We start from the raw sequence: 27,134 nt of genomic DNA, 5'->3' as shown, positions 1-27,134 counted from the left end.
AAATGTGCAAAATACATTTTAACATTTCTGTCAATGAAGAATTGCGTCAGCCTGCGATCCATAATCATTTTAATAGCAGGCTAACATAGCTAATATATACATTTACATCATGTTTTGCCTTCATTATAAAACTTTTATAAGGCGTTAAATTTTTTGTGGCTCCAGAAAAATTCCGTCCATCCATCCATTTCCCACCGCTTATCCCTTTCGGGGTCGCGGGGGGTGCTGGAGCCTATCTCAGCTGCATATGGGTGAAAGGCGAGGTACATCCTGGACAAGTCACCATCTCATCGCAGTGCCAACACAGATAGACAGACACCATTCACAATCACAGTCACACACTAGGGCCAATTTAGTGTTGCCAGTCCACCTATACCAGACAAATTATTTTTGGGTATTTTTGGTCCAATATGGCTCTTTAACATTTTAGGTTGCCGAGCCCTGGCTTAGACCAATGGTTCTGAAACTTTTTTCACTACGAAAGACCTCAGATAAAAAAAAAAACATATAGACCAACGGTAAAGTTGCATAGTAGGCGAAAGTATTCATTAAAACAAGGCAGAGGTTTTATTTAACAAGTAGATTTAATAATGTTGGCCACTGTAATTTTACACACAATTTGAACAGTAACACTGTGTTTAAATATTTCATTAGGTGATTATTTGACATACCCGTACATGGAGCGTGCGTACCACAGTTTGAGAATCAGTGGTTTGGACGTTTTAAACAAGTCAAATTCATGGCAGCGTTATCGACACACCGTTTTACAGATCGCCTGCTGCATGTTTCCTACCATCCGTAACACTCTCTGAGTCACAAGCAGGTGAGTAAAGGGGCGGGCTAGTTACACACTGCTGTTGTAACGCAGGTGTCAAATACATTTGCGGAGACTATTAGGCTCTTGCCTTTCTATTTACTCTTTGCGCACTTCCTAGTCACGTGACCGCCCCAGTCCAATCAGCTGTAGGTATATACCGGTAGCCGAAAGTGACTGGTATGCTCTTGCTCTAGTTAATCTTTGGCAACTCGGCGCACTCTTCCCTTGTCACGTGACCGCCGCGGTCCAATTAGTGGTGCTTATAAGCCGATAGCAGGAAGCAGCCAGGAGACAGGACATGAGAGATCGATTGCATTTCTGCTCGAGAGCCGACTTCCAGCGCCCGATTCTTTGTCATTAAGCTGTGTTTGACTGTAGAAGCTCAATTGGCCAGGCTTCTCTTTTTGATGGCGAGCTAAGCAAAATAATCACCTAGTCCAAGGATCAAGTTTGGAAGATTCCAGCCAGGAACCTCACCACCTGCTCTATCTGGGCTGGTAGGAGGCTCTCGAGCCAACCCTTTACAATTCTCACTTTACCTGCAGCACATGGACTGTACTGCCATCTTTTTTTTCCAAGAACTACCGGTATTATCTGAACTGAGATTTAAACAAGATCCAGAGACACTGATTAGTTAAATGGAATTGTATATATGTATATAGTACTTGTATTTTTTCTCTTTAAATAGCTTTCATGTTGAATGGCCATTCAACTCATTGTGTGTGTATATATCTGCTGTCCATCACTAATTCTCTAATACACGGTGTCAACCAAACTACAATTCAAGCTCTGCCTCTCTCTACGAGTTGAAACTAGTCTTCTGTTCCTAGCCCAAAACACCCCATATATATATTTATTGCATTGCTTTGTAGCACGTATAGCGCTTTTAAAATGAAAACATGTAAAGATTTCGAATGCTTCCGTCTCCAATATTGCCTATGCCTACCTGAATCATCCATGTTCCAAACTGAAAATACGACTGATTGTTGGGTTACAGTAAATTGCAGGGGTTTGTGCACCTGACATGTGCTCCTGCGAACATCAGCCTCCACCCATCCAAAAAAAAAAAGATTTTGCATGAATTCTGACAGCCTCATTTTCAGGTCAGAAAAGCCAGATTTCCATTTTTTCCTCGGACAAATTACACCGTTGGAACAGCCCCACTGTGTGTTTATGTACAGTCGTGGTCAAAAGTTTACTTGTAAAGAACATAATATCATGGCTGTCTTGAGTTTCCAATATTTTCTCCAACTCTTATTTTTTGTGATAGAGTGATTGGAGCACATACTTGTTGGTCATTAAACACATTCATGAAGTTTGGTTGTTTTATGAATTTATTATTGAAAATGTGACCAAATCTGCTGGGTCAAAAAGTATACATACAACAATGTTAATATTTGGTTACATGTCCCTTAGCTAGTTTCATTGCAAAAGGGACTTTTGGTAGCCATCCACAAGCTTCTGGCAAGCTTCTGGTTGAAATTTTGACCACTCCTCTTGAAAACATTGGTGCAGTTCAGCTACATTTTTTGGTTTTCTGACATGGACTTGTTCCCTCAGCATTGTCCACATGTTTAAGTCAGGACTTGGGGAAGCCATTCTAAAACCTTAATTCTACCCTGATTTAGACATTAATTTACCACTTTTGACGTGTGTTTGGGGTCATTGTCCTGTTGGAACACTGAACTGCGCCCAAGACCCAACCTCCGGGCTGATGATTTTAGGTTGTCCTGAAGAATTTGGAAGTAATCCTCATTTTTCATTGTCCCATTTACTCTCTGTAAAGCACCAGTTCCATTAGCAGCAAAACAGGTCCAAAGCATAATACTACCACCACCATGCTTGACGATAGGTGGTGTTCCTGGGATTGAAGGCCTCACCTTTTCTCCTCCAAACATATTGCTGGGTATTGTGGCTAAACAACTCAATTTTTGTTTCATCTGACATCACATGGACAAAAATAAGACTTTCTGGAGGAAAGTTCTGTGGTTCTATTGCTATTGCAAAAAAGACCATTCCCTAACACAACAGCACAAGTCCCAATAACAAGTCTCTCGTTGGCTCGAGATTGCCACAATACTACCTTTTAGTGATGGTGTGACCCCACAAAGGACAAAAGGAAGTCAGCTAAGTGAACCACTGCACAGTCCCTTGACAGCGTGTTGATTCATGCAATAAAGATACATGCAGTCACACTTACCCAATAACACACGGACACACACACACTTATACATTTTTTTTCGCAGAACTAACATTTGGAGGACTGCTCAAAGGCTACTCAAAAACAGTTGCATTCAAATATTCATTAGTGTACATATACATGCGTGTGTCCTGCCTCTTGGCGGCACTTTGTAATAGTGCCATCTTTTACTCCTTCTCCCGCTCTAACGTACGCACACACACACACACACACACCCACACACACATGCACACACACACACATACAAAGAAAGAAAGAGGAAGCGAGGGCGAGAAAGAAGCCTATCAACAGTCACTGAGAATTCCCTCTTTCTTGCAATAGCTCTTAGTTACCATGGGAACCAATAAAAAGAGCATTTTGAGAAGGGTAGTGTGTGTGGGAGAGAGAGCATCACAGAACAACACCGAGCGAATCAGACAGACAGGAGCAGCACAGGAGAAAGAGGGAAGGTGGATATGCGAGGCGGCGGAAGGCGAAGCGAGAGGCAATGGAGGGAGTGCAAGTAGCGCTGTATTATTTAAGAGGGTCTCAACCTGTCTAATGAGCTTTGTCTAAATGCCCCCAAGATCTGGCCCCAGACAGAGTAATAGGAAGGGAAAAAGAAGTGCCCGAAGTATGTGATGAAACTAGTCAATATGGAGCAGAAGACTAGGGAAAGGTATAAATTGGAAAAGGTGAAGAGCAAAACAAAAAGCATTCACGTAGACTCACATCCGAACAATCTAATGAGATCTGAATTTGGAAAAGTATACAATATGCTCAGAGTATTAAAAAAAAGCCCCAAAACATTTTGATTCGTCTGTTATTAGATTGTGCCGGTCTAAAACAGGCCTGGGTAATTATTTTTAGAGAAAAAAAATGTGTCTAGGGGCCGGTATATCTGATTTTTAGAAACACTAATACAAAACCTCACAATAATGTCTGATTGGATGCTGAAAAGGTTGTGACAGATTGCTGGCTCACATTATTAAGTACAAACCCCATTTCCATATGAGTTGGGGAATTGTGTAAGATGTAAATATAAACGGAATACAATGATTTGCAAATCCTTTTCAACCCATATTCAATTAAATGCACTACAAAGACAAGATATTTGGTCTTCAAACTCAGAAATTGTATTTATTTTTTTGCAAATAATTAATAACTTATAATTTCATGGCTGCAACAAGTGCCAATGTAGTTGGGAAAGGGCATTTTCACCACTGTGTTTCATCAATTTTTCTTTTGACAACACTCAATAAACATTTGGGAACTAAGGAGACACATTTTTTAAGCTTTTCAGGTGGAATTCTTTCCCATTATGGTTTTATGTACAGCTTAAGTTGTTCAACAGTCCGGGGTCTCCGTTGTGGTATTTTAGGCTTCATAATGCACCACACATTTTCAATGGGGGACAGGTCTGGACAACAGGCAAGCCAGTCGAGTACCCGTAATCTTTTACTATGAAGCCACGCTGTAGTAACAAGTGACTTGGCATTGTTTTGCTGAAATAAGTAGGGGCGTCCATGATAACGTTGCTTAGATGGCAAAATATGTAGCTCCAAAACCTGTATGGACCTTTCAGCATTAATGGTGCCTTCACAGATGTGTAAATTCTATTTTTATCGTTTTGATTATCAGCGTATATTCTGCTAATTAATTAAGACACAGACACACAATGGATTGCAGGCCTTATTCTGCTTACTTAAAAGACAAAATCTACTTTGCACATGTTTAGTCGCTCAGCTGTGCGTGTGCTGTAAAGTTTGCACATATTTTAGTGCACACAGACCTTTAGTAAATCAGGTGTATTATTAACTCAAGAATGCGGAAAACAGAATTAAAACAAAATTATTTGCAAAAAAAATTGAACTACCTCTTCACGTTCCACCACCACACCGTCAATAAAAAATTCGGCCTTACTACTTGGGCCCGACAGCCTATATTCATCCCTTAACCCCTTGGCAAGTCCTCTTACTTTTAAGTTTATGAGTTTGATCATCAAATATCTTGTCTTTGTAGTGCATTCAACTGAATATGGGTTGAAAAGGATTTGCAAATCATTGTATTCCGTTTATATTTACATCTAACACAATTTACCAACTCATATGGAAACAGGGTTTGTATGTTTACCTGCTGTCACCTTGCTTTTAAAGTTAAAGTAAAGTACCAATGATTGACACACACACCAGGTGTGGTGGAATTTGTCTTCTGCATTTGACCTATGACCTTGTTCACCCCCTGGGAGGTGAGGGGAGCAATGAGCAGCAGCGGTCGACGCGCTCGGGAATCATTTTGGTAATTTCACCCCCAATTCCAACCCTTGATGTTGAGTGCCAAGCAGGGAGTAGATGGGTCCCACTTAAATAGTATGACTCAGACGGGGTTTGAACTCACGACCTACCGAACTTAGGGCGGACACTCTAACCATTTGGCAAACTGTTGCCTGGGGACAGCCAATTAAAATGAGCTTGTAGTGTATATAGCCATATCTTTTGTGTCTATATCCGGTCTGTGCAATAATGTGCAATGGCCATATCAAGCAAACAAACAGCCCTGAGCCAGAGAACGACACATTCCTGCCCTCCAACCACCGCAACTGACAACACGGGTACAAAGACGACACCAACCGAATCAGAAAAACAAAAGATTAAAAACATGTATTACTCTGTAGAAGACTTGGCAAAGTGAAGCACTATTAGTCTGCATCCCGACAAAACACAATTTAGCTTCCGGGCCAAAACAACATACCTACAGTGGACATTAATCCATGAAAATATTGAGAAGCTGCCAAATGGTTTGCTTGATATGTTTAACAAAAAAAAATACATACTGGACAAGTGAGCACTAGCTTTGCCTTATGCATACATCTGTTGTTGTCAACTCTAACCTCTCCAGTCCATCAGTTAAAGAGCTCTGTGCGCAACATCCATCCATTTCCTACCGCTTATTCCCTTCAGGGCGGTCGGGGACGCAGCTACAATGGGGCAGAAGGCGGGCTACACCATGGAAAGTCACCACCTCATTGCTGGGCCAACACAGATAGACAGACAACATTCACACTCACATTCACAAACTAGGGTAAATTTAGTGTTGCAGCATACAAAACAATTTCCTAGCTCCTATTGTTACACAAGACAGAGTCAGAAATAGTGTCGCCAGATCTCATAAGAGAAACAATCACTCAGCTCAATGAATACAGGGCCTAAAATGGCTTATAATAGGCAGACACTGGACGGAGGAGCAGCCTGAAATAGACACTTTATTAGGCTGGTTCCCAAAGATAAATACTGTACAATATGATTACATAAAACTGCTGTAATTGTTTGCAGTGAGTATTGTTTATGTTTAAGTTATTTTCAATCTTTTCAAGACATGCTATATGTTAAAGGCCTACTGAAACCCACTACTACCGACCACGCAGTCTGATAGTTTACATATCAATGATGAAATATTAACATTGCAACACATGCCAATACGGCCGATTTAGTTTACTAAATTGCAATTTTAAATTTTGCGCGGAAGTATCGTGCTAAAACGTTGCGGTATAATGACGCGTGCGCGTGACGTCGCGCATTGTAGAGGACATTTTTAAGTTGTCTCTTTCCATCGCATAAGTCCACAGTATTACGGACATCTGTGTTGATGAATCTTTTGCAATTTGTTCAATTAATAATGGAGACGTCAAAGAAGAAAGATGTAGGTGGGAAGCGGTGTATTGGGACCGCCTTTAGCAACACAAACACAGCCGGTGTTTCCTTGTTTACATTCCCGAAAGATGACGGTGAAGCTTTACTATGGAACAGAGCGGTCAAGCGAACATGGTTCCCTACCACATGTCAACTGGAAGGGTTTCGGTGAGAAATTGGTGGTAATAAGTCGGCTCTAACTGTAGACGTGAGCGGAGAACTTGCATTGTTCCTCTTGCACTTGTCAAAGATTCAGCTGAGGACTCTCTTGCCTCCTCCAACCGGCCGCCCTCGACTGTCGGATGCTTCCACCATGGAAGAAGCATCGGCTGCCTTCGCCTCGTCAAGAAACGTGGCTTCCCTCGGAGACACTGGCCGTCACCACACCCGTGGCCACACCCCTCTGACTTTCAGGTACGACTATATAATTTAACTAAAACACTAGTAACACAATAAGCAGACAAGGGATTTTCCAGAATTATCCTAGTAAATGTGTCTAATAACATCTGAATCACTCTGCCGTCTAGTTTTTTTTTCTTTTTCTAGTCCTTCACTCTCACTTTCTTCATCCACAAATCTTTCATCCTCGCTCAAATTAATGGGGAAATTGTCGCTTTCTCAGTCCGAATAGCTCTCGCTGCTGGTGGCCATGATTGTAAACAACGTGTGGATGTGAGAAGCTCCACAACCTGTGATGTCACACGCACATCGTCTGCTACTTCCGGTACAGGCAAGGCTTTTTTATTAGCGACCAAAAGTTGTGAACTTTATCGTCGATGTTCTACTAAATCCTTTCAGCAAAAATATGGCAATATCACGAAATGATCAAGTATGACACATAAAATGGACCTGCTATCCCCGTTTAAATAAGAAAACGGGGATAGCAGGTCCATTCTATGTGTCATACTTGAACATTTCGCGATATTGCCATATTTTTGCTGAAAGGATTTAGTAGAGAACATCCACGATTAAGTTTGCAACTTTTGGTCGCTAACAGAAAAGCCCTGCCTCTACCGGAAGTCGCAGATGATGACGTCACCCGTTGATGGCTCCTCACATCCCCGTTTAAATAAGAACATTTCATTTCAGTAGGCCTTTAACATCGGGGGTGATGGTGCAAGCACAGATTGATTTCAACTAATTTCAATGGGTGTAGCTTATTTAGAGTGTTTTTAAAATATACAACCTTTGCAAGACAATATGGAATTGCCACACTTGGAGGATGTTCATTTAGTTGTTTAATTTCATAAAAAAAATAAAAGCAGTTAACAGACATGACACACAACTCTCGTCCTTTTAAATGGCATTTTTCTAGCTTTAGGAAAAGGAAGATAATATATTCTGGTAGTAACAGATTCATTTTTAGAAGTAGAGTGGAAAAAAAACATAGAATCACTCAAATCTGAGGAAAATGTTATGGAATCATGAAAACAAACTACAAAATACCACTTGTACTTTGTTAGCTTTTATACCAGCTTGCAGTCTCTGAGGCCTGGACTTAAGGAATGACAAATAGTCCTCTTTACAATTGCTGCTGTCAGATCAGCTTAGCAGGTTGGAGTCATGTCATGGACCATTTTCTTCAACTTCGGCCATAGATTTTCAATTGGATTTGGATCCATACTATTTGCATGATATGGCATTGACCTTATGTGTCTTTCCTTAAAGGGACATTTTCACTGTTTTTGGTCTATGGTAAAATGCATTTTCATATTCAAATGCTTGAACCAATTTCCCCCTAACTCCTGATTTTGGTGAATGTTTAGTTATATTCAAAGAAAAGTTGATATTTCATTATACAGGTGAAACTCATAAACTTAAAATAATGTGTGAAAGTCAAGTCATTTTAGCAATAAACTTCAAATGTGAAATTAATACGTAATATAAACTCATTACATGCAAATTAAGGGATGTCAAGCCTTCATCATAACTTCGATCATCATGTTTTAACTGTTTTTAAAGACCCCACATTTTCTGATATTTAAAATTCAAGGCTTTCATAAGTGCCAAACTATAATCAGCATAACTATATCAAAAGAAGGCTTGGCATATCTTGAGTTGCATGTTAAGCGTATGATAATTTCACGTTGTATATCGAAACAAACAATTTTAATGTTTTGAGTTTCACCAATATATTTTCTAGAGAGATGACAAAGATTCTTAAAAGTTTTGAAAATGTTGTTAAATGTTAGATTCTTGCGTACTTTCCACATATGTTTTATTTTATGTTCTACAGAATATTAATGTTTTATATTTATTTTTTCTATACTATTTTATGTACCTTTTAAGACTTAACTGTTGCCTTTGTAAGGCCACGTTACTTCAAAACTAAACAAAATTGATGCTATTCCACCTTTTTTTTACAAATAATAATGGATAATATAGCTGATAAAGAACCGAGTCATTAAGCAGAATTGAAAAAATTATCGGAACGGAAAAAATCTTATCAATTGCCATCCCTACATGCAGCCCCATATCTTCATAACATTGTCATCAATGGCTGTAGAAATTTGCATGTTTTCCTCAGGCAGTTATCTTCATAAATCTAATTAGAACAGCACCTAACAAAAGTGCCAACATCACCTTGCCTCATGCAGATTCATGACTCATCACTGAATATGACTTCTACCCAATCATTTATAGTCTGTGATTGCTTTTCTTTAGCCCATATTGACACCTTTCATTCAGCTGTTTACTATTTAAATTCCATTTTCTTCGGGCGGTTTCGGTCAAAGACGGTGACTCCAGTCTTATTTTTCGCCCATTTGTTTTTAACTTGTTATGCAGTACATTTTGTGGGTTTTTTTTCTTTCACTTTTTCTGTCATGACACTGTACTTTGAGGTTTTCCCTGGTCTACCAGTACGCTTGCCTTTTACAACCTTCTAATGTTTTTGTACTTGGTCCAGATTTCAGAAGAAGTATTTTTTAAGAGGTTTGATGAACGTCTTCTTTGTATCAATTGACATCTCTCATGTTGTAACCATGATTCATGTCAATCCACCTTGTGCAACAGCTCTCCAAGGTATGACCACTCTTTTTTACCGCAGACTAATGGAAAGATTTAATCTAATGCAGTTATTTGCTTTTGAAATGAACATTTCAAGCGTGTTTCTGTTATCTTTTCCTCAGAATTCAGTGGTTCTAAATTGTTTTACTCTGCTCTTGTGATGATCTGTCACTTCATTTCTGTTTGTTTCTTTGTTTTTATATTTACCTCTCATCAGTGCTCTTATTTTGTTCCATTTCCTGTTTGTCTCTGAGCACTGTTTGATCACTCACCTGCCGTTGATTGGCAGGCGGTCCACACCTGCTGCCAATCAGGGTAATGGTATTGTCTTATACAAAACACGTTTCCATATGAGTTGGTAAATTGTGTTAGATGTAAATATAAACGGAATACAATGATTTGCTAATCCTTTTCAACCCATATTCAATTGAATGCACTACAAAGACAATATATTTGATGTTTGAAACTCATAAACTTTATTTTTTTTTTACAAATAATAATTAACTTAGAATTTCATGGCTGCAACCCGTGCTAAAGTAGTTGGGAAAGGGCATGTTCACCACTGTGTTACATCACCTTTTCTTTTAACAACACTCAATAAACGTTTGGGAACTGAGGAAACTAATTGTTGGAGCTTTGAAAGTGGTATTCTTTCCCATTCTTGTTTTATGTAGAGTTTCAGTTGTTCAACAGTACGGGGTCTTCACTGTTGTATTTTACGCTTCATAATGCGCCACACATTTTTGATGGGAGACAGGGCTGGACTGCAGGCGGGCCAGGAAAGTACCCGCACTCTTTTACTACGAAGTCACGCTGTTGTAACACGTGGCTTGCCATTGTCTTGCTGAAATAAGCCGCGGCGTCCATGATAACGTTGCTTGGATGACAACATATATTGCTCCAAAACCTGAATGGACCTTTCAGCATTAATGGTGCCTTCACAGATGTGTAAGTTACCCATGCTTGGGCACTAATACACCCCCATACCATAACAGATGCTGGCTTTTGAACTTTGCGCCTATAACAATCCGAATAGTTATTTTCCTCTTTGGTCTGGAGGACACCACGTCCTCTGTTTCCAAATATGATTTGAAATGTAGACTCGTCAGACCACAGAACACTTTTCCACTTTGCATCAGTCCATCTTAGATGAACTCGGTGCTAGCGGACCCGGCGGCGTTTCAGGGTGTTGTTGATAAATGGGTTTGGCTTTGCATAGTAGAGTTTTAACTTGCACTTACAGATGTAGCGACCAACTGTAGTTACTGACAGGAGTTATATGAAGTGTTTCTGAGCCCATGTGGTGATATCCTTTACACACGTATGTTGGTTTTTGATTCAGTACCGCCTGAGGGATCAAAGGTCCGTAATATCATCGCTTACGTGCAGTGATTTCTCCAGATTCTCTGAACTTTTTGATGATTTTATGGACCGTAGATGGTAAAATCCATAAATTCCTTGCAATAGCTAGTTGAGAAATGTTGTTCTAAAACTGTTCAACAATTTGCTTACAAAGTAGTGACCCTCGCCTCATCCTTGTTTGTGAATTACTTAACATTTCATGGAAGCTGCTTTTATACACAATCATGGCACCCAACTGTTCCCAATTAGCCTGCACACCTGTGGGATGTTCCATATAAGTGTTTGATGAGCATTCCTCAACTTTATCAGTAATTATTGCCACCTTTCCTAACTTCTTTGTCACGTGTTGCTGGCATCAAATTCTAAAAGTAATGATTATTTGCACAAAAAAAAATGTTTATCAGTTTGAACATCAAATATGTTGTCTTTGTAGCCTATTCAACTGAATATGGGTTGAAAATGATTCGCAAATCATTGTATCACTTTAAATTTACTTTCAACACAATTTCCCAACTCATATGGAAACAGGGTTTGTACTTGTGTAGGGCTTTTTCTACCTTTTTAAGGAACTCAAATCGCTTTGACACTATTTCCACATTCAGCCATACACACACACATTCACACACTGATGGCGGGAGCTGTCATGCAAGCTGCTAACCAGGACCCATCAGGAGCAAGGGTGAAGTGTCTTGCCCAAGGACACAAAAGACGTGACTAAGTTGGTAGAAGGTGGGGATTGAACCAGGAACCCTCAGGTTGCTGGCACAGCCACTCTTCCAACTGCGCCAGGCCGTCCAATAAAGCGTTTCCTATTCATGCTTTGTCTCGAGCACTGCTCACTGCTCGAAGATCACTTTATGTTGTGGAAAGTTTACATGCAAGACTGCTTTCTTTCTGTGGCCTTCTGGGGTCCCAAGAAATTACATTCATGTGAGGAACCAGGAGAGTGACGAGGAGGTATGATTCTTTTATTATCATCAACAGAAAGTATTTTTGCATTTACTTTGTTACTTTGTATTTGCTCTGTGTTCCTTAGTCTTCCTCCTGTTGTTTTTCTTAATCTTAATTTCTTTATGGCACTGGCTGTCCCCTCGAGTGCAATTGCTTTGTGTTTTCCCCCTGCGCTTGAACATTAAAAACTTTAAAATACACAGCTACGTCATCTGCTTCTGTGGTCCATTCTGATACTAAAGGCAACAATGGGCCTTTACGACTGTCCAACACAGTCATTCTGTCTTAGCTCTGTTACCCCTTTGTTTTTTATCCAAAACAAATAATCCAAACAACACTGGAGGGTGGTGCTTTTTGTGGAGAATGGCGATGTGTTATGTTGACAATTATTGGGAAACGGATATAAATCTCAGGTCACAGGGGTTTTCGCTAATTTGACTGCACATATAAGTGCAGATCTATGGTTTGTTCGTTTTGTTGGAAACATTTACAAACCCCGTTTCCATATGAGTTGGGAAATTGTGTTGGATGCAAATATAAACGGAATACAATGATTTGCAAATCCTTTTCAACCCATATTCAACTGAATGCACTACAAAGACAATATATTTGATGTTCAAACTCATAAACTTAATTTTTTTCCCGCAAATAATAATTACCTTAGAATTTTATGACTGCAACATTTGCTAAAGTAGATGGGAAAGGGCATGTTCACCACTGTGTTACATCACCTTTTCACTTAACAACACTCAATAAATGTTTGGTAACTGAGGAAACTAATTGTTGAAGCTTTGAAAGTGGACTTCTTTCCCATTCTTGTTTTATGTAGAGCTTCAGTCCTTCAACAGTCCGGGGTCTCCGCTGTCGTATTTTACACTTCACCCTAAAAGAGGGACTTTTGTATGGATCAAAAGCCATGTTGCGGTCTTCCATGACTAGCCAATAATGTGAATACAAAATCATTACTAGGCTTCTGCTGATTAATACATTGCTGTATCGATAGTTCAATGGTTCACTCAAATAATTTCACCTAATTAAAGGCCTAAAGAAACCCACTACTACCGACCACGCAGTATGATAGTTTATATATCAATGATGAAATATTAACATTGAAACACATGCCAATACGGCCTTTTTAGTTACTAAATTGCAATTTTTAATTCCCCGAAAAGTGTCGTGTTGAAAATGTCGCGGTATGATGACGCGAATGATGATGCATGCATTTGACGTCACCGGTTGTAGCAGACATTATTTTCCAGCCCGATCCAAGCTATAAGTAGTCTGCTTTAATCGCATAATTACACATTATTCTGGACATCTGTATTGCTGAATCTTTTGCAATTTTTTTCAATTAGTAATGGAGAAGTCAAAGTAGAAAGATGGAGGTGGGAAGCTTTTAGCCTTTAGCCACAAAAACACAGCCGGTGTTTCCTTAATTAAAATTCCCGAAGATGAAGCTTTACTATGGATCTGAGCGGTCAAGCAAACATGGATCCCGACTACATGTCAACCGGCAGTTTTCGGTGATAAAATTGTTGTAATAAGTCGCCTCTTACCGGAGACATCAGTGGAGCTTCCGTCCTGCTGCAGCTGCCGTGACTTCCCTCCGAGACACTGGCGTCAACTTACCCGTGGCCACACTCCTCCGACTTTCAGGTACCATTTAATCTCACTAAAACACTAGCAACACAATAGCAGATAAGGGATTTTCCGGAATTATCCTAGTAAATGTGTCTAAAAAACATCTGAATCGCTCCCACTGCAATCGCCTTTTTTTTTATAAACTTTTTTTTTTTTTTTTTTTCGTAGTCCTTCACTCTTTAAATTTCCTCATCCACAGATCTTTCATCCTCGCTCAAATTAATGGAGAAATTGTCACTTTCTCGGTCCGAATAGCTCTCGCTGCTGCTGGCAATGATTATAAACAATGTGAGGATGTGAGGAGCCCTACAACCCGTGACATCCCGCGCACATCGTCTGCTACTTCCAATAAAGGCAAGGCTTTTTTTATCGTGGATGTTTTCTATTAAATCCTTTCAGCAAAAATATGGCAATATCGCGAAATGATCAAGTATGACATATAGAATGGACCTGCTATCCCCGTTTAAATAAGAAAACGGGGATAGCAGGTCCATTCTATGTGTCATACTTGAACATTTCGCGATATTGCCATATTTTTGCTGAAAGGATTTAGTAGAGAACATCCACGATTAAGTTTGCAACTTTTGGTCGCTAACAGAAAAGCCCTGCCCCTACCGGAAGTCGCAGATGATGACGTCACCCGTTGATGGCTCCTCACATCCTAACATTGTTTTTAATGAGAGCATCCAACAAAAAGAGCTATTCGGACCGAGAAAACGACAATTTCCCCATTAATTTGAGCGAGGACGAAAGATTCGTGTTTGAGGATATTGATAGCGACGGACTGGAAAAAAAAAAAAACGAAAAAAAAAAAACGCGATTGCATTGGGACAGATTCAGATGTTTTTAGACCCATTTACTAGGATAATTCTGGGAGATCCCTTATCTTTCTATTGTGTTGCTAGTGTTTTAGTGAGTTTAACAGTACCTGATAGTCTGAGGTGTGTGTCCACGGGTGTGTTGACACCAGTGTCTCAGGGGAGTCGACGGCAGCTTTATGGACGGCGCAAGCTCAGCTGATCTCCAGCAAGAAGCGACTTTTTACCACAATTTTCTCACCGAAACCTGCTGGTTGACATTCGGTAGGGATCCATGTTTGCTTGACCGCTCTGATCCATAGTAAAGTTTCACCTCCGTGAATTTTAAACAAGGAATCACCGTGTGTTTGTATGGCTAAAGGCTAAAGCTTCCCAAATCCATCTTTCTACTTTGACTTCTCCCATATTAATTGAACACATTGCAAAAGATTCAGCAACACAGATCTCCAAAATACTGTGTAATTATGCGGTTAAAGCAGACGACTTTTAGCTGTGTGTGTGTGCAGCGCTCATATTTCCTAACAGTTCGTGATGTCATGCGTACACGTCATCATTACACGACGTTTTCAAGAAGAAACTCCAGGGAAATTTAAAATTGCAATTTAGTAAACTAAAAAGGCCGTATTGGCATGTGTTGCAATGTTGATATTTCATCATTGATATATAAACTATCAGACTGCGTGGTGGGTAGTAGTGGGTTTCAGTAGGCCTTTAACATTTGTCGAGATCAACAGCAAAACTGCTGACTGAAGGCTGGAGAGTGAAATGGATCATCTTGAAGCATAGTTATTCTACCTTCGCTGGAAAAGTAAAACAACAATTTATATTAGTATTTGTCCTTGTTAAGCATCCATTTTTGTGTATGCTCTTGAAATACAAATGACAGCGGCTTTGCATATGAAAAAGCCGAGCAGAAAGCAAAAGTTGATAAGTGAGGGGCATATCTTGATTAACAAAAAATAAAAAAAAAGTGAACATGAGATAAAGCCACTTCAGTTATTTGCTGCTGGTCTCAAGTGCTCCCACCGCCCGTCTTCTTTGACAGTCTATCAGTCTTTATAAAGCACAGCGGTGGCTGAGATTTAATTAAACATGTTTTATTGTGTTCATTTTAAAATTCCTCTTTTATTGCTACCCGCCAGTGATTTGCGGGTCAGATTACTGTCTTTCTTATTTTTGATTTGGACACAAATGCACACGTACAGTTCCCATGCACACACTTCATATGACAAATACAGTGCAAATGGACATTTGGCAGGTGCCATTTCCCTCGCTCTGTCAGTCATTAATCAAATAGACCGTTGTGACAGTTTAGCCTTCCAATCCCTGACACAATATGTCTCAGATTTATACACACACACACACACGCACACAATGAAGCACACACAACTTCAACCAGTGATCTAGGAATATACGCTTGAATGGGCACTGCACACACATTGTACTGCATCAACACGGTTACAAAGCAAGGGCTATGCTGTACTGTGTCTAATAACAATGTTAATATATGCCAAGGTCAAAATTAACCACAATGATAAAGACATTGTTACATGAATCAAGTTTTATATTTAGTACTGTGTTCTTATCCGTGTTATAGTTCACCCCAAATGTGTTGGATGGGATTCTCGAGTTCTTCAACAACAAACTGATCGAAGCATGACCTTGCTTTGTTTATTGGGAAAAAAAAAGGACCTCCCCCAAATTATTCCCACCAATGATCTATTTGTCAATGGTGTTTTAGGGGGGAAAAGTATATTATGTTTAACAATGTGGTTGTGCATGAATCTTTCCTACCTTTACACAATGGTAGAGCCTTATCCCAAACGGGCTTCCCATCATGGCCCATCACACACGTTATGGTATCCCCACCCAATATTGTGTAGCCGTGGTGACAGTTGTAGGACACCTGTGATCCCAGTTTATAGTCATGTCCGGTCCGACTAGCATTCATGATGTTCCCGGGATCAAAACAGGCCTCTCTGGGTTTTTCTGCAGTGAAAGAAAATAGATTAGGTTACAGTATCAAAATGTACTGAACTACGACACAACTTTTTCGTCTAAGTGGCCCATTTTATGTTTTATGACAGCATACGTAAATGTCTTGTTGTCCAAGGGTTACAACATGTAATACCTTAAAAGAAGAGGAAAAACAGTAATGCTGCAGTATAAAACGTGTTTTCACTGAGGCCACATCACTCTTATGGTTCTTTTAATAGGGCAGCTTGTAAGAGTAAAGACATATGAATAATAAAGTATAACCGCTACATGTGCTAACAAATATTGTATTCACATCTGAATCGCAAGTCGTATTCACTCTGATTATAAATAGTTTTATCATTATAAAAAAAAAGATTAAAAAAGCCTATACTGTATATTTTATATACAATATTTGCTACGCGTAGATGTCAGCAGCCAAAATGAGCTTTTGTAACCTGTAACCTGTTTTGAAAGGTTAAACTTTTTTAATACCAAATGATATAATGCTGAAATTGGTTTGAATTGAGAATCATGTTAAATCGAGATATTGATTCTGAAGCGAATCGTCACTTCAAGAATCTGAATTAAATTGAATCATACATTGAATGATTCACATTCCTAACAGTCTCCTCATATTATTATTAAACAATTGCCTGGACATTTGATGATTAAATTTGTTGACACATAAATTAATGGATAACTGGCTTTAAATCATGAATCATGGTGAAAGGCGGATATTGAAGATTTTTTTTTTTTTATTTTAACAATAAACACTATTTAAAACATGTATCTCAAACAATGGTCCTGGCAAGATCAGTTCATTTTGAATCTTTAAAGACAAGTATTGGCATGCAGGACATATACATTTGTCAAAATTATAGGAAAAATACATTTTGCAAGAAAGATGGAAGTGATTTACTGACACACATTTTGCGAGCCTTAAGTTTGACACCTGAAACACGTTTGGCTGACCTTTAGAACAGGATGCATGGACCTGATATTCAACGGAATTCATGGCATACAATGCATAATTGGCATTGCTGTTGCCATAGAAGCAGTTTTATCACAACCCAACAACATGTCTTTACTAAAGTGCAATAAGGAAGAGCAATGGAGGCTTTTATAAATGGAAATCAGATTTTACGTTTCTCCTGACTGAGTTTAGCAAGACACAGCGGCTGCTGCTCCCCAAACCAGCACTATGTAGTTTATTCTGTATTTGCTGATATGATTAGATGTGACAGAAACAAACCCTTTATATGAGATATCCTCTGTCTTACATTTCTTCTTCGTCATAGAAGAAGAAAGAGCTAATGGGGGCAAATGACAAAAGCAAGAGGGATAGAGTAGACATGGGAAGTCAAACAATGTCAAAAACTGTCAAAGTCAAAATGAGTCAGTGTTGGCCCGGGCTGTTTGCTTTTCCTGTGAAGAGTGAGGAAAAAAGGAGAAAGAGGTTCGGAAGGTGGCAGGTAAGACGCAAGTGAAACAGGGAGATGATTAAGGTTGCATTTTAATTAGAGCGATGGCAGATGAAATGGTAGTGAGTTAATGACAAAAGCACAGAGGTGTGAGGTGTCGTGGTGAGACAGACAACAGAGGGGGAGATAATCATTTTTAATTACAGATCAATGAAGTTAGACAAACTTTTTATACACACACACACACATTTTTATATACGTATATATAAACTTGACAGAGGAGATTTCCTCTCCAGTCAGGCTGTGAGGTAATCAGTTTCACTTTGACAATAGCCGTTAAATCACCGCCAGTCCAGCAGTTTTTGTAATACCAGGATGAGTCACAATCTGTGGAGGTAAACAATTCATGGGCTGACATGAAGCATCATGCCCTTTCAGCTGAAAAAAACCTCATGACATGAGGCAGAAATGAATAGAGTTGGCATCTTAAAATGCCTGTCTACAGAGGGTTCACCCCTATATCGACTTTTTAATCATTACCACCCATAAACTCTAATTATGATCAAGATAGTGTACCCTGCATCAGGTCAATCACAGCAATCACATTTCAATGGAAAACATTGTAGCGCTAGGGCATCACGTAAAGGCATTATGGTTTATAAATGAAGGTTTGAAAAGTTCACTATTGATTGCAAAGACTGTCAATCTGGAGACAAAACATTAAATTCCACCCGGCAAGGCCCAGGCTCAATGCTCCAAACTACAACCAACTTGTTCTACTGTATTTTATGGACTATAAGTTGCTACTTTTTTCCCAAGATTTGAACCCTGTGGTTTATGTAAAAGGCTGGCTAATCTGTGGCTTTTTCTTCGCTAATAGCTGAATTATGGAATGGATAAGCTAAGAAATCAAACAATGTATGACAAACCCCGTTTTGATATGAGTTGGGAAATTGTGTTAGATGTAAATATAAACGGAATACAATGATTTGCAAATCCTTTTCAACCCATATTCAATTGAATGAACTACAAAGACAAGAAGATATTTGATGTTCAAACTCATAAACTTAATTTTCTTTTGGAAAATAATAATTAACTTAGAACTTTATGGCTGCAATACGTGCCCAAGTAGTTGGGAAAGGGCATGTTAACCACTGTGTTACATCAACTTTTCTTTTCACAACACTCAATAAACGTTTGGGAACTGAGGAAACTAATTGATGAAGCTTTGAAAGTGGAATTCTTTCCCATTCTTGTTTTATGTAGAGCTTCAGTCGTTCAACAGTCCGGGGTCTCCGCTGTCGTATTTTACGCTTCATAATGCGCCACACATTTTCGATGGGAGACAGGGCTGGACTGCAGGTGGGCCAGGAAAGTACCCGCACTCTTCTACTATGAAGCCACGCTGTTGTAACACGTGTCTTGGCATTGTCTTGCTGAAATAAGCAGGGGCGTCCATGATAACGTTGCTTGGATGACAACATATGTTGCTCCAAAACCTGTATGGACCTTTCAGCATTAATGGTGGATTCACAGATGTGTAAGTTACCCATGCCTTTGGCACTAATACACCCCCATACCATCACAGACGCTGGCTTTTCAACTTTGCGCCTATAACAATCCGAATGGTTATTTTCCTCTTTGTTCTGGAGGACACCACGTCCTCTGTTTCCAAATATAATTTGAAATGTGGACTCGTCAGACCACAGAACACTTTTCCACTTTGTATCAGTCCATCTCAGATTGATCGGGCCCAGCGAAGCCGGCGCCGTTTCAGGGTGTTGTTGATAAATGGGTTTGGCTTTGCATAGTAGGGTTTTAACTTGCACTTACAGATGTAACGACCAATTGTAGTTACTGACAGTGGTGTCATGAAGTGTTCCTGAGCCCATGTGGTGTTATCCTTTACACACTGATGTGGGTGTTTGATACAGTACCGCTTGAGGGATCAAAGGTTCGTAATATCATCGCTTACGTGGATTTCTCCAGATTCTCTGAACCTTTTGATGATTTTACAGACCGTAGATGGTAAAATCCCTAAATTCCTTGCAATAGCTTGTTGAGAAATGTTGTTCTAAAACTGTTCGACAATTGCTTACAAAGTGGTGACCCTCGCCCCATCCTTGTTTGTGAATTACTTAGCATTTCATGGAAGCTGTTTTTATACCCAATCCTGGCACCCAACTGTTCCCAATTGGCCTGCACACCTGTGGGATATTCCATATAAGTGTTTGATGAGCATTCCTTAACTTTATCAGTATTTATTGCCACCTTCCCAACTTTGTCACGTGTGGCTGGCATCAAATTTTAAAGTTAATGTTCATTGGAAAAAAAAAAAGTTTTTCACTTTGAACATCAAATATGTTGTCTCTGTAGCCTATTTAACTGAATATGAGTTGAAAATGATTTGCAAATCAATGTATTACGTACATATTTAGGTCTAACACAATTTCCCAACTCATATGGAAACAGGGTTTGTAAAATGATCCACTTTAAGAAACTGTTTCAACAAAAAGTTTTTACAAAGTACAAGGAAGAAGAATCCTGATAAACATCTTAAACCTTATCAAAAAAAAGACAACATTTTATCCCTCTCATTAAGGATAATGAATATCAACATCAATACCTTTTGTGGTTTGTTTGAAAAGCCGTGTTAAGTATGTAAATAGACATTTATACAATCTTCATATGTAAATAGCTCATTTCAAAAATACCAATATATGCATGCGACTTACAGTCAGTCCAGTGCGGCTAAAATATGAAAAAACAGTTTTTCTTTCAAAATGTAGTGGTTGCGTTTTATATACCGGTGCGGTTTATAATCCGTAAAATACAGTAATTCCCTCATAGACTTAACAGGTACCACTTTCTTTTACTAAATTTTAACACACGACCCCTGATATTGTCTGTTTGCATTGCAGAAAGTAGTATGGTACTTCAACTGGCAGTCAATACTCTGCAGGAATTCAGTGTCTACCTACAAAATGTATTACTATTTAAGAGGCGATGAATGGCAGACCAAAGTTTACCTCTGAACTCAATGGCAAAGCCCGACATGCCCAGAGAGGCGTCCGATCGGAAGGCCAAGAAGAGACTGTTACCACCGCTCTCGATGCGCTCAGGAGCTTGGCTACCTTGGAGACTTGCCAGCAGTGGCCCGTTGGAGTCTTCGCCCTCGTAGATGTGCAAGAAGTCATAACTGGGCTCCATGTTGAAACTGACAGAAGCAAAACAAATACAGACAATTATAGCTGAAACAAACCCCTTCATTTAAATTCATCTGATGGAATAATAACAATATTTTAGCCATCTGTGTAGGATCGCGAGAGGTTGATATCTTAGTGTTGGTGTGTAATTTTTTTTATAAATTCAAAAGTGCAAATTGATTTAAAAACTGTCAATTTGACAAAATGTGCATACACTGTGTTAGAGCAATTAACATATAAACACCATAATTCCATCAATCAAACCCTGACAGCAATTATACTATGTATTAGCGGCCACCTGGCAGCCAAACATGCACAAACACACAGATCCATATGCCTTCCCTATACCCTCCACAACACATATCCATCTATGCACTCTTACTCGAGTGTAGGTTTAGAATTGTTCTGATTCCCCATCAAAGGGTAGGCCATCCTTCTTAGTGATGGGTTTGATGTTTAGCCTTGTTATAACGTCAATGACTGTAAAATGTACAGTAACGTTTGTGGTACATGCTGTAGTACACATGCACGGTTGTAATGCAGTAATGTTAATGGTAAAGTCACATAAGTAAGTGCATAGTGGGAGCAAATGGAAATACAGTATAGGTTCTATTGTGAGCAATACACCTTCCTCCTTCCACTATGCGCACCAAGAGTTATTGGTCCGTGCCTGGCAGAGGCCATAATTGTCCTTGGAAGAGGTCTTAGTTATACTAAGTGCCATTTTAGTCCAATTAAGAAATGATAAAAAAGTTTTAAAATGTGTGCAGTTGTGGCATATAAATACTTGTATGACTGGTGGTCACATTCATTTTGTCTTATTATATTTGCATTAATGTGATTATTGTTGAGCATATTGCCTAAAGCCATGTTGGGAAAGCTGTTTAGTTTCTTCTAAAATCAAAAAATCTTAATTTCTTTGCAGGAATGCTTAAATTGTAGTCTGATATTTCCCAACCTTTCATTTAATGTGTACTACTAAAACTTTTTCTGACAGCATTATCTGTTATTGGATTATGCCTGCCTGTAATCACCTAATGCAATCATTTGCAAGGTTACCATACGCCCTGTGAATGCCAAGACACTTTATTCATATCCAATCTGAAAAGAGCTTTACAGCACATAAGCCCTTTGGTAGTGACAATGCTTTAAAAGTGATCCGTACCAATACATAGAGTACATTTTGAAGGCCACAAACTGTTAGTAAAAATGTCATGAAATGAAAATGCAGAAAGAGCAGTGACATTCAATATAAATCAATTTTAATCTTAGTGTAACATTCAAGTCGCAAAGGTCAGTGTAATCATTAAATATGCTAATTAAACCATTTAGATTGGGCCTCAAGTGTGCATGAAAATAGGTTTAGAATCTATTCTTATTTATCAACATACTGTCATGGTCAAAAGTTTAGTATTCACTTGTAAAGAACATAATGTCTTGGCTATTTTGAGTTTTCAATAATTTCTACAACTCCTTTTTTTGTGATAGAGTGATTGGAGCACATACTTATTGCTCACAAAAAACATTCATGAAGTTTGGTTCTTTTATGAATTTATTATGGGTCTACTGAACATGTAACCAAATGTGCTGGTCAATTTTAATATTTGGTTACATGTCCCTTGCCAAGTTTCACTGCAATAAGGCGCTTTTGGTAGCCATCCACAAGCAAGCTTTTGGTTGAACTTTTGACCACTCCTCTTGACAAAATATGCGCAGTTCAGCTAAAGTTGATGGTTTTATTACATTAACTTGTTTCTTTAGCATTCTCCACACATTTAGATCAGGACTCTAGGAAGGCCATTCTAAAACCTTAATACTCGCCTGATTTAGCCAGTCCTTTACCACTTTTGACGTGTGTTTGAGGTCATTGTCCTGTTGGAACACCCAACTGTGCCCAAGACCCAACCTCCGGCTGATGATTTTAGTTTTCCCTGAATAATTTGGAGGTAATCTTCCTTTTTCATTGTCCCATTTACTCTTTGTAAAGCACCAGTTCCATTGGCAGCTAAACAGGCCCAGAGCATCTTACTACCACTGTCACGGCTGTAAGTTTATGTTTTGGTTTTGGTCAGGTTATGTTTAGTTTTTTGGACAATTAAGTTCTGTCTTGGCACTTCCTGGTTGGTTTTCATCTCCATGCCAACTCATTAGTTTTCACCTGTCATGTCACGTCCTTGTTCTCAGCCTCACACCTGTTTTCCCTAATGATCACGGCTACTTAAGTCACTCTTTTGCTTGTCTTCATTCTGGGATCTTCACACTCGCACGCACCCTACCCATGCTGCACCTCCTTCACGACCTTGACAATCTGTTTCATGCCTTGTTGTTCGTTTTGCTCCACGCTGAGTAAGTTTTGTTGTTTATGCCATAGATAGTATTGTTTGTTTATTTGTATATAGTCATGCCATTGTGCTGTTTTGTTTTAAGTTTAGTATAGAATATTATCCGCCACAGAGCGCGTCCTTGGTTTGTCTTTTTGTAGTTTGTTTGTTTATTTAATAAATATCATGTACTTACATTCATGCCTGACTCGTCCCACATCATCCTTGCATCGAGGAAGCACAAACATCCACAGTCCAAGCCTGACAACCACCACCATGCTTGACGGTAGGTATAGCGTTCCTGGGATTAAAGGTGTCACCTTTTCTCCCCATAACATATTGCTGGGTATTGTGGCCAAACAGCTCAAGTTTTGTTTCATCTGACCACAGACAGAACTTTCCTCCAAAAGGTCTTATCTTTGTCCATGTGATGTCAGATGAAACAAAAATTTAGCTGTTTTTGTACTTTTGACCCAGCAGATTTGGTCACATTTTCAGTAGAACCATAATAAATTCATAAAAGAACCAAACTTCATAAATGTATTTTGTGACAAACAAGTATGTGCTCCAATCACTTTATCACAAAAAAAAATAAAAGTTGTAGAAAGTATTGGAAACTTAAGACAGCCATGACATTATGTCCTTCACAAGTGTATGTAAACTTCTGACCACAACTTTACATGGGGGCGGCATAGCGTAGTGGGTAGAGCGGCCGTGCCCCAAAAAAAACCTGAGGGTTGCAGGTCCGCTTCCCACCTGTGGAAATCCAAATCGCTGCCGTTGTGTCCTTGGGCAGGACACTTCACCCTTTGCCCCCGGTGCCGCTCACACTGGTGAATGAATGATGACTGAATGATTGGTGGTGGTCGGAGGGGCCGTAGGCGCAAACTGGCAGCCACGCTTCCGTCAGTCTACCCCAGGGCAGCTGTGGCTACTGATGTAGCTTACCACCACCAGGTGTGAATGAATGATGGGTTCCCACTTCACTGTGAGCACTTTGAGTATCTAACAATAGAAAAGCGCGATATAAATCTAATCCATTATTATTATTATTATGTACATTGAAACACTTTATGTCAATTCCGGCAGTTAAACCCTCCAAACTCCCCCTCACCTCAAAAAATCCCAAAACTGAGCTAAAAGGATGGGCACTGCTATTTAGATCTAAATATTTAACGACTAAAATGTAGGAAGTAGAAAGTATTGGAAACTCAAAACAGCCATGACATTATGTCCGTCACAAGTGTATGTAAACTTCTGACCACAACTGTACATGTACATTGAAAAACTTTATTATGTCAATTCCGGCAGTTAAATCCTCCAAACTCCCCCTCACCTCAAATAATCCTAAAACTGAGCTAAAACGATGGGCACTGCTATTTAGATCTAAATATTTAACGACTAAAATGACTTGTAAGAATTGCCAGCAAAAGTGGTTCTGCAGACACAGAATTCCACTTGCAGGTAAAGAACTGAACATGCATTTTGTGACAGTTACACTTTTATTAAAAGCCCCATGGTCACGCCTACCTTTTGAAGATAAGTGCAATGACAAAATCTGGGTTGACTCGTATTCGCCAATCACACTCTTTCCCCGGTGGGTATGGCTGGGGGTAGTTAGGAGACAGGATCACTCCAGAAGGACCGCTGACGTTACCTCCACATGTTGCTGGGGAGAAAAACCCAAAATAGAGAGATGGTGTTTATACAAGATTAGGGCCTTTGGATCTGAGGGGAGAATCACCCTTGTGGGAGCATCTATATCATCCCCAAATGTAGGCACAGGAGAGAAAGGGTTAGGTACTGATGGGAGGTGTGGCTGAGGTGACTTGGGAGAGAGAATAACATCTGGTGCATGAATGATATTGTCTTCACAGATACACAGAATACGTAAAACGAATAAGAGACAGGGACTGTGAAATTTAGAAACATATTGGGGCTGGTCTACCAGCGAAAGCACCCACTAGTGGTCCTGTTATCCTGCAATGATAGAGTAAGACAACTCTTAGCACCAGCGATCAATTCAGGCACCATTGCAGACAGGAAGGACTTGTAAAAGAGTCAGGTGGGTTTGAACGCATTAGCTACGGTAAAGTAGACACAAACAAAGGGCTGAACCTGAACGTTAAGATCACTCGCACACAGACACACACTCCCGTACATGGTGGTGTTTGCAACGCCGCACCCCAGAGATGCATAATATCGCAAAGAAACAAAGAACACAGGATAGGTGGTTTTAACTGTGGAAAAATAGGTGAGGAAAAGTAAGTGGCGGCATTGTGGGAACAAAGTCAAGTTTTTTTAAAAGGAAAGAATGGCAAAGTTAGACACAGAAAAAACTATGCTGGTATTGTGGCAATGACAACGATAACATCATAAAAACCCGGCACTACGCATCACTGTATGAATGTAACTGAAGAAGGTGTATTTCAGCATACTGAGCATGACTCACATTTTAATATAAAGGATAATTAGTTACAAAATTACACTTAATTAGCATTGTTTCTTCTTGGTGTGTATATGTTAAGTAAACGTTCCTGACTGTAGACAGAATGAGAAAAATTGACCAAATGTCGGAGTTCAGTGTGTCTATCTCTGCCCCTTTTAGGTACTTTATCACTGCTGTTGGTAGGCCAACGGACCAGGGCCAGAAAGTAGTATGAGTGTTTATACGCTGCAATTATACAATATGGATGCTAGAAATTACTTTGCCGACAGTGAAACCGTACTGCTCGGTGGAACCAGTGCTGATGTGTCAAGTGTAAGCTGGCATTCTTATAATTGCTTTCTCTCACTGTGCTGGCCGGTATGCAAGCGTGAGGCACAATACAAAGAGGAGGGGAGACATGTCCAAATTGTGTCAGAGTTGTAAATCTCTGGATAGTAATAGTGAGGCAACTATTGAAGTGGGAGTACTCTTGTCCATAATCATTTCACCTCCACTGTAATCACTTCTATATAATGGACTGCATAAGACTTAATGAAGTGATTTTAGTTCTTTATTACCTGATACAGGAGGAGGGTCTGGTAAGTCCGTGCAAATGCTTTACAAAAACTTTCTGGAATAATAATTTTTCTTCTGCACTGACTCTGCCATCATGCATTTGATGATTGCAGAAAGAAATACAGACTGGGAATAACTTGTTTATTTCCGTGAGGAAATCAAGTGTGTCAGAGGGAGTTGTGGAGACTAAATAAAAGAAAGCACACCTGAAAATTGGAGGGTGGAAAACCTATTGCAGAAGTGGAGTGCAAATGCAATGTGAAGTGGGTTGCAGTAACTAACCGGGTACTTTGTACCAGGTGGCTCTGATGGTGGTGATAATGGTAGATAAATAATACACATAGGGATCTGAGAATGAGCAGATGTCAGAAACATAGCTTTCATACATCGGTTTTCAAAGTGTTTGGTGAGTCACTCCTTGAAGGATCCAGAAGACTTACAGTAGGGCGTAATCACACTACTGGCAACCCGTGCCAGGGGCCACTCATTGTAACCTGACTCCCGCCAGACCCTTGTAGTTCGCTGAGCTCCACACAAGGGTCTGGGCTCGAAGGCATTGCAAACTCCTTCAAGATAGCAAAAAATAATGAACCAATCAGGATCGCCGGGCGGGATTTCATAGATGTGACGTAGCGCCGAAGCAACTGTTTGATTCAAACAACAATGTCGTGTGCTGAGATTGATTCTGCTATTGCACCTGTTTTGGCGAATATATCGAAAATTAATTATTAAAAAGATG

General features: G+C 39.6%; 1 protein-coding gene across 1 annotated transcript in view; it reads right to left on the bottom strand.

Annotated features, from left to right (window-relative positions):
• The window catches only part of LOC133538691 (CUB and sushi domain-containing protein 1-like), a 1,135,806-nt gene that overhangs the window by 206,993 nt on the left and 901,679 nt on the right, over positions 1-27,134 (bottom strand). Inside the window, exons 30-32 of the mRNA XM_061880405.1 lie at positions 24,922-25,060; positions 20,894-21,081; positions 16,261-16,455 (exon numbers count right to left, since the gene is read on the bottom strand). Of these exons, the coding sequence (XP_061736389.1) occupies positions 16,261-16,455; positions 20,894-21,081; positions 24,922-25,060 (522 nt within the window). The remainder of the gene's footprint in view (positions 1-16,260; positions 16,456-20,893; positions 21,082-24,921; positions 25,061-27,134) is intronic.

Source organism: Nerophis ophidion, linkage group LG02, assembly GCF_033978795.1.
Source record: "Nerophis ophidion isolate RoL-2023_Sa linkage group LG02, RoL_Noph_v1.0, whole genome shotgun sequence".
NCBI lineage: Eukaryota > Metazoa > Chordata > Actinopteri > Syngnathiformes > Syngnathidae > Nerophis > Nerophis ophidion.
The sequence above is the reverse complement of the archived record's forward strand: the minus strand, read 5'-3'. Positions and strand labels throughout refer to the sequence as shown.